Genomic DNA, 9,376 nt, shown 5'->3' with positions numbered 1-9,376 from the left:
AGCTCTGACCTCAAGGTTTGCTGCAAATTGCCACTCGGAGGTGCGTAACAACATGACCGCAACAACAATAAGTTGTCATGAAAAACAACTGTAATCAGGGCTGAGCAAACTTTCAAATTAATTAAACCCTTGCCTGTATCTTGAGGATGAATTTCATTGAGTTAAAGGTCTTTCATCAGCCACACCAATGCCAGGAAGGAAGATGCCACACCAAAGCCACACCAATGACACATGACGTACAAGTCAGACACTAAATGAATGAAAAAATCATTTATTTGCATTTTCCAGTTAACAGGCAGAAATATAACAACCTTCACATTCCAGGTCCTGCATTGTGAACAGACAAACAAATTGTTTTCCTGTTTTGCTGCAAAACAAAACAAAACAAAAAAACAAGCGAAAAAGATGCTTTTGCAAAGAAAATGCTTTTTCATCCATCAAGCAAGTTTCCTGTTTATTAGCCTTTACATCACAGGATAAATTGTAAAGCATTCCACCTTTACCAATAAAACAAAGAAAGAAAAAACAACAACCAAAAAGAACAAGTAACAAAATGAATACAGAAAGCAAACAAACTAATGATGACTCAAACTTTAATGAGATAAATATAGCAATTGTTTCACAATTTGCTTTGAAAAGCAAACGAAGAACTTACTGAAATTAAAGCTAACCTTGAATACAAGTTGATGTAAAGTTGAAAACAAAGTTTATCCATCATGGATGGAGGACAAACAGCAGCAGCATTCTCTTAACATCAGATAAAAAAAAAATTATCACCACACTTCTGTTAACATCTTGTTTTGATGAAATTGTAGAGTCATTACTATTCATTTTATGATATCCCAGTGTATGTCACAATAAATCCTGTACTTTTCATAGGGCAGTTCAAAAGGATCACCTTCTTTTGGGATGCCTCATGCCTGAGAATGCTGTTTTGGTCACTAAGGAACAACTTTTGATTGGAATGCCATGACAAATGGCTACCTGCGTGTGCTCTGCGATCAGCGTTTCTTTGGTCAAATAGTTGAGATAAGAAGTTTGTTATTGTTTATATAGTTAACCTTGTAAAATAAATTATGCCAAACTCTATGAAGCATTACATTTTTTATGAGCAAATACAACTTGTCGCTGATGGGGGGGGGGGGTATTAAGGAGTGGGGTTGAGAGAGGAGGGAGGGAAGGGAGAGAGGAGGCAGGAGGGAGGCGAAGTTGGGAAAGAGGGAAGAGATATGAAGGAGGAGGGGGGTGGGGAGACCTATGCCTGACCAAACGTTGTTATTCTGTGTGGGAGGGAGGGATGTGATGAGGGGATGAGTGAGTGAGGGAGGGTGAGAGAGAGAGAGGAGTTTGGAAAAAAAAGAAGAGAGAAAGGTGAGGGGTGGAGGTGGGGTTAGGAAAGAGAATGATATGTCATGCTTAATGACCGAACACACACACAAAAACAAACTCGTGTCAGAACAGCTGTACACACAATGACACAACAGAGTTTCTAATGTAAGCCCTTGTAAAATACACATCTGCAAAAACTTTGATGTCCCAGTTCCAGAAAATTTGTGGGAACATGAACCAAAAGTAATCACTGAAAACATGGAAGTACCTACCGCCCACGTATGAACTATGAAGCATTACATTTTTATATGAAGGTTTCTATTTAATATCAGATTTCACAAGGATAATTTCTCAAACAAATGGCAACAATTTTTCATCATGTGAAACCTTTGACCAAAGTGAGTATTTTGCTCATTTTTCTTCACCAACATCAACTATAATCCGTAATTACATTACTGCTAAAATGCAACCTTTCTTGATATATATGTATATATATATATATATATATATATATATATATATATATATATATATATATATATATATATATATATATATATATATATATATATATATATATATACACAAGGGCCGTACCAAGAGTCATGAGCATCAGTGGATTCCACACGTTTGTGCCAAATATAGGAGAACACGAGTTATTAGCAACATCTATCCATCTGTATGCCTGGTGTTGGCTTAATGGTTGGGGTGGTGGTCTTGGGATCCTCGGATCGTGAGTTCAAATCCCACTCTTCTGTTGAATTAATACCAGGTGGGGTTGATTCTGCCTATCATCCTTCCGAGGTCGGCAAAATGAGCGCCAGCTTGCTGGTATCCTGTGTCGGAGTAGCGACCCAGTCCAGTCTTGCGCACAATAGCCAAGGAGACTGCTTAGGCAGCACCAATGCTCTGCACAGAGTATGGTCCCAATGTATGTATATATATATATATATATATATATATATATATATATATATATATATATATATATATATATATATAAAAAAACATAAGACTGGGATGGTTGAGATCATACATTTTTAAAGAAAAAAGGCACATCCAACCTAAAAAGTAACTAGATCTGCTCTGCTATTTTAGTAATTAACAGGCAAGAGCCAATCCAGACTTAGGTGATGCTTCACACTCCTCGAGTAGAAGCTTTTGTACACTTTCAGTGTCCATTCTTTAGAAAACATGAAGCTCGTGGAAGCCATCATTATTAAAACGTCTTGCTTTTGAAAAACGTCTTGCTTCCAAGGTGCCCTTTAATATGGCTGGCTTTGACAAGCAATCATCAGCAAATTTCAACAAAATTGATGTTTACATTGACTAAACCCTCATAATGATTTCCTGTTTCTCTCTCCTTGCTATCTTGCTTTCTGTCATCTTGATTTTCAGCATATGCTTTAAAGCAGGAAGAACATGTTTACAGGTATTTGTTGCCAACACTCTAACCACAAATTTCCTCATAAACCACTAATCTAAATTCATTACTCAGCACTTTATAAACACAAGTCCAAGCTAAACTTAAACCACCCTCATACTTTGGTCCCATGGAAGTTAAAAGTGTGACTTCTTATTGAAGTCGTTCATAAGAAGTCTTTTTTTTCTTTAGCCCCCGTTGGACATCGACCGAAACGCGCTTATGGATTGGGTCTCATCCATCCGTGCGTCCTTCCGTCCGCAGACATATCTCGGAGTTGCATGGACCGATTTTGTTCAAACTTGACACAAAGATAATACATCACGGTATACATTCGCACATCATTTTGTTTCAAGATTCGATCATAGATAGCTGACTCACGGCCATTTTAGTTGTAAAAACACGATGTTGAACACGTCCTCAACCATTTCTCGGACATACATTTACCGATATTGTTCAAACTTGGCAAACGGATAATGAATGATGGCTTACATAAGCAAGTCATTTGTTTTCGAGATCAGATTCAAGACGGCCGACTGGCAGCCATTTTGTTACTGAAACGTGTCCCCAACCATTTATCGGACAGGCATGTCCGATAAATGGTTGTTCAAACTTGGCACTAGCGCAGTACATGGTAGCTGACACATGTACCTCACTTTATTTTGCGATCTAATCAAAGATGGCCAACTGGTAGACTGGCGGCAATTTCAATCGTAAAAAACCTGGTATTGAATGCGTCCTCAACAATTTCTCGGACATGCATTTACTGATCTTGTTCAAACTTGGCACACAGATAAGTAATGAATGCTGGCTTACATATGCACGTCATTTTGTCTCAAGATCAGATCCAAGATGGCCGAACAAATAACCCAATTGTACGCAATCTTCCATGTCACATAACCACTCAAGTCAGTTGTGTCTACACATAAATCTTATAAATATGGGTTAGCCCATTAACTCCATACAGAAAAATGACGAAAACCATGGGGGCTATGGCATTGTGTCTTTTTCCCTTTGTTCCTTCCAAGGTAAATCATGTAATTTTTTATTTGCCAGTGTTTTAAAGGTGTCTCAACCTGTTTAAATATAATAAAACATCTCAAACCCAGTCATGATGTATCAAATAAATTACCTTTCATGTCATGACGTTGGATTTTTTTTTATGTTGCCTTCTGGCTCTTTGCAAACTGTGTAGGCATCGACTAGAAACACCTTTAATACGATGAAAGAAATTTTATGGCAAAGCTCATTTTATCCAAATGTTCAGACTGTAACTTGTCTACCTAACTCACATTTAGATTAATCACCACCTTATCCATAGTTTTAGGCAGATATAAAAGCTGTTAATGTTTAGATTTCAGTTTAGGAATGGTCTAGTATTTCCTTTATGAGCAACAAATAAATTAGGCTTTTTTTGTGTCTCAGATTTTAAATAAACCATTTAACACTTTGTGTTTCAAGATTTGTTGCAGTAATTCACTTCCACAAAAATTAACACATCTTGTTCAACTGGGTCTTAGGCCTGGAACGCTGTCCATGTTACAGAGCAACAATCAGCATTTCCAGGTACAATTCCCCTCGCCTTGAAGGCACAGCACAACTGAAGAAGCCATTCATGAAAACATATGGTGAAGGAACAACACGTGGTAAGAAAACCTTGGGGTCATTCGTACCGATTTACATACTTTAGCAATGTAATCAGCAACAATGTGCCAAAAATAATTTCTGCTGAAAAAGCGGGTTTCAAGATGAGATGCAGATTCCACAACATTCGAAGCAGATTTCAAGGCAGTCTGCTGAGTCGCAGCATCCTTCAAGCAGGCCACAGTCACAGTCACATGAGCAGTCATCTCCGCAGTCTTCACCAACACCGGTGCAACAAGCATCGTCACAAGCTCCACATGTTGCGCAACTGCACATGAGGTTGCAAAGTGAAAGGAACTCACAGAACAGGCATGCCAAGATGCAGTGCACACAGCAGTCTGTGGGATTGGTGGATAAAAGGGGAGATGGTAAGAAATGGAGTAACTTGAAGAAACGGGGTTATTGGTGGATAAGAAATGGGGTTACTTGATTAGTCACCTTCTAAATTTTCTTGGAAGATTTATGATGCTTTTGGTACTTTATTTTAGCATATATTCATGTGAGATATGGAAAGGTTCAGGAGAGTGAACTATAGTATTAGGAAGAGAGAACAAATTGAAGAGTAAAATTAACAAGTTCAGAAATCTAAGAAAAAGGCTACTGATAAAGTTTAAGAAGAGACAGAAAGGTTAAGAGGTAAAATAAAAAGATACACATGAATCTATAACAGGTGGTGTGGAGGCATTATTTTTTAATGTTATTGAAAAAATAGGACAGTAGGTCCTGAAGCTCACCTGGATCAGGAGCAACAGTCACTCAAACCCCCAGCAGACCCCCTTCAGACCCTGATTTATTTTTTTTAATGCCATGAACAAACTTTGGAAGATCATAGGTGATGAAGCTTGTCGCCTAGTTTCATCAAAATTTTGTGTTGAGTTCACGTGATAATGACTGAAGTGTTTCCAGATTGATTGACTGACACTGCTCAATTGCACAAGCTCACCGGACTAAAGTCCAAGTGAGCTAATAATAGCAAAAAAAATGCTATGCTTACTTGGCCATTTATTGCTTTTATTTGCTGGTATTTTAAAGAAATTGCTCTCAACAACATTCATTGGGGTAAATGTGTGTGTGTGTGTGTGTGTGTGTGTGTGTGTGTGTGTGTGTGTGTGTGTGTGTGTGTGTGTGTGTGCATGGTGTTGTGTTGTGTTGTGTTGTGTGTGTAAACAACCACACACAAGTAAACTTATCAACACTCGACCTTTCCAGTCAAATAAGGCTGCATAAAGCAACCAAAAAACCTATACAAGGTAAGCCCATTGCCAATTGTTATTAACATCCAAATACAAAAGAACCACATGATGCCGATACTAAACAATCATGCTTCATCACGGGAGATTCCAATCTCCTGCAGTGAAGCTGAATCTATGGGTCTATCACTTTCGCATTGCAGATAGGTCAGTGGTCCCTCTATCTTCCAACACCCCCTTTCTGTACTTTGTCCTACCTCCCCCCTCGCCCCTATCCACCCAGGCATCTGCAGGGCGAACGTGGTCCACCAATCAACCCTCTTATGGTGAAACTACTTAAATCCAGAATCACTGCTCACCAAACTCACCTCCTTCCAAATTTTCAGTATTTCCTTCCTGAGAGTTTGCTTCTGTATCCATCTTGTCCACCCCATGCATCCTTCTCTACCCCTAATTCCTCCCCACACCCATTTGTCCAAGTCTCCCTCTATTTTGTTCTTCAACACTGCTGTTGACACACCTTCTTCTCCACTGTTCTGTTGTTTTGCTGCGTCCTGATCCGTTCAATGTTCTATCTCTTCCATGAGCCTTGACTCTAAAACACAAAAATCCCAATCACGTCACTCACCCATAATTGGAGTAATGACCAATCAGCTCTGGCCTTATCAACCATCCCCAGATGTGACTTGGATTATAAAATATCAATTTCATTGAGGCTGGCAGGATTGGCACATTTTTCCATCTCAATCCCACAACAAATCCCACTATTAATTTGCAATTGGTCACTGGCTTTGACACCAATGTAATTTTTTTATGAAGGACACTAGGTATCAAAATGCTGCACATGTCAAACAAACTGTTTCAAATGGATCACCTCGCCACCATTAGAGCATTTAAGTTGCATAAGATGCGGCAATAAATAAGAATTGTTGTTCCCCGCTTGCTTTGCTCGATGATGGAAGATGCAATTTGCAATTTTGTCATCTCTATCCCTACCCCGTTTAGAATCTCGTGCGGCACAGGCAACTCACTTGTTAATATAACACACTCTATTAAATTCTGTCAAACAGTCAAAGTGACTGTCACACAGACAAAGGTTGCATGGTCAACATCAGTTGTTGACAGAGTCGCCAGGTCGAGGCCTCCAGATTGGAGGTGATGCTTTGGTGAAGGACTTTATGTCCATTGGAGATCGGGGGAGTGCTCGTCACGCTCCACATATTTCAAAAAAAGATATATGTGTGTGTGTGTGTGTGTGTGTGTGTGTGTGTGTGTGTGTGTGTGTGTGTGTGTGTGTGTGTGTGTGTGTGTGTGTGTGTGTGTGTGTGTGTGTGTGTGTGTGTTAGGATGGTGCAGAAGTAACAAACTTGCCATTGGGTTGTCTAATCTAATTTGATTATTGGAGTGTTTTGTTCTTGGAGAACTGTCCAATCAAATTTGATCTTGTTTAATTGTTATTGATAATCTGAATGATTTTTTTTAATGATAGATTCAATGTTCATAATTTCAAACTTGAGAATGATGCTATTGAGGAAATGTTAAAGGATAAGATTCAGCATTCGGATGAGAGTCTTATATGAGGTGATGTCTTGTATTTCTTTAATGACAGAGGTAGTGAATGGGTATGAGGTTCGTAATGTATTTGCTAAGGCTAAAGTAAGCAAGGCAAGTGGCCTAAATGGTATTTCCAATGAGGTTTTGAAACTTTGTATTTATCAACCAATCTTGGATAATGGTGTCAATTCCCCAAAATTGGAAATCTTCAATCATCACTCCAGTTCCAAAAGTTATAAAAAACACAAAACAAACAAACAAACAAAAACAATCAGTTGAATGATTACCATCCAGTAGCGTTGACATCTTAAGTAATGGAGGGTTTTGAAAGGATATTGTTGAAATATTTCAGTCGTCAACTTGACTTTTTTGACCAATCTTAAGTTGCGCATCAGAGTAATAGGGGTGTTGAGCATGATATACTTGTTTATCTCCAAAGATTGTTCCATCGTTTAGAATTAGATACTCCAAAGTCTTTTGTAAGATCAGTATTTATCGATTTCTCCCTGGCCTTCAACACCATTGTACAACACATTAAATAACAAGTTACTGAAATTAGATGTCACACCTTGGCTTTCAAGATTAAATCACAGTTTTCTTAGAGATAGACCACAACGGGTGATGTGCAATGATATGGTATCACACGTCAAGGTTTTGAGTCTTGGCACACCACAAGGTTGTGTTGTCTCCAACAGTTTGTTTTCTTTGTATACAAGTGACTACTGCTCTTCAAGTCCTAATTGTAGTGGTATAAAATGTGTCGATGATACAGTAATTAGTGAGTTCCTACTGAACGATAAGCAAGAATATGTGAACGAAGTTCAGAAGCTTGTAGACTTATGACGGTCATTATTTAATTATTAATGTCAACAAGACAAAGAAAATGATTTTTTATTTTCGCTGATTAGCAGGTGGCCATGACCCTTTGATTATATTCATGATAATGGAATATAGAACAAATTTCTGAGCAGTATTTGAAAAAAAAATTTAAACTGAGGGAGCATTCCCAAGTGTCGGCCAGTGAAGTAAACCAATGATTGTACTTTTAAAGGAAATTGAAAGAGTGTCACGTTGATAATAGCATTTTGGTTATTTACTACAAGTCCATGATTCAAAGTATTCTTACTTTGTTTGATATGTGCATTTGGTAATCGGCTGAAAGGGAATGTTAAGAAATTGGAAAGACACAAAAAGATTGGCCAGCATGTAATACGGACAAACCTTCCCTCAATTTGTAGGTTGTATGAGAAACGTGTTGTGTTGAAGGTTCACAAGATAATGTGGGATTCATCGCACTCACTTCATGTTTGTTTTAGTTTTAATCATTCAAGCATTTGCCTTCATGTTACACTCCCTTTGTATTGTTGTCTTAGACTATCATTTGTTCAAGTCATGTTTCATGCTCATTCTTAAGGTGTGTGATGCTCCATTTTTGAATTGAATTGCCAGTGGATGAAAAGATTTCCATGCTTCACATGGACAATAAAAAAATAATAAAATGAAGAAAACACTGTCCCTAACCTTAAGGTCTTCTAACCTTAAATATTTCACAATTCCCCATATATACAATACAGTACAATCAATTCAAAAACTTCAATCCCTCACCCCCTTCAGATCCTCAACGGCATTCATGCGGCGTAAAAAGAAGATGGGTCAAAAACACAACACAAAGCAGGCCTACTCTTACTGACAATTGCTTCAAACTAAACCCAATCTACTTGACCACATCCCGCAGTGGATGCCACTTACTCCAGCTGGTCAGCTGAGCCCAAATCCCAATTTAATCTGTCCGAAGCTGTTAGTTTTTTTTTGCATGGTATTTGGAGAATGACTACTTTAAATACCACATTTGCCATAAATAAAATTTGGATTGATTTCTTAAAATTATCCCGATGTAGGAGGCAGAGAACCATAACAATAGCAAGTTTAGGTTTATATAGAGTTGTTAAGAACAGAAAGCTGGGGCCTTTCCACAATGTTTTGTGCATAGTGCTGCTAAGTCATCAAGCCAGCCAGGCCTACGAAGCAGCCCAGTCGAGACAGCCAGGCCTATGAAGCAGCCCAGTCGAGACAGCCAGGCCTATGAAGCAGCCAAAAGTGGTGCGTTTGCTCAGGTGCCGAGTGGCTCTCCTGGACAAAGAAAATAACAAATGAAACATCCGAGCAGATCTGCACGACGTAGTTTCTCTGGAATTTTTGGAATTGTTTCAAAAGACAAACCCTTTGCGATGGCCTC

General features: G+C 38.6%; 1 protein-coding gene across 4 annotated transcripts in view; it reads right to left on the bottom strand.

The window, feature by feature from the left end:
• Positions 1 to 255: 255 nt before the first annotated feature.
• Positions 256 to 9,376, bottom strand: part of LOC147018533 (uncharacterized) — a 63,517-nt gene continuing 54,396 nt past the window's right edge. For all 4 annotated transcript variants that reach the window (XM_085898268.1, XM_085898270.1, XM_085898269.1 and 1 more), the window contains exon 5: positions 256 to 4,734. In XM_085898268.1, the coding sequence (XP_085754394.1) occupies positions 4,496 to 4,734 (239 nt within the window). In that variant the 3' untranslated portion in view covers positions 256 to 4,495. The remainder of the gene's footprint in view (positions 4,735 to 9,376) is intronic.

Source organism: Eptatretus burgeri, chromosome 10, assembly GCF_056783735.1.
Source record: "Eptatretus burgeri isolate ZD-2024b chromosome 10, Ebu_testis_v1, whole genome shotgun sequence".
Classification (NCBI taxonomy): Eukaryota; Metazoa; Chordata; class Myxini; order Myxiniformes; family Myxinidae; genus Eptatretus; species Eptatretus burgeri.
Note: the sequence above shows the minus strand (reverse complement) of the source record. Positions and strands in the feature narration are given on the sequence as shown.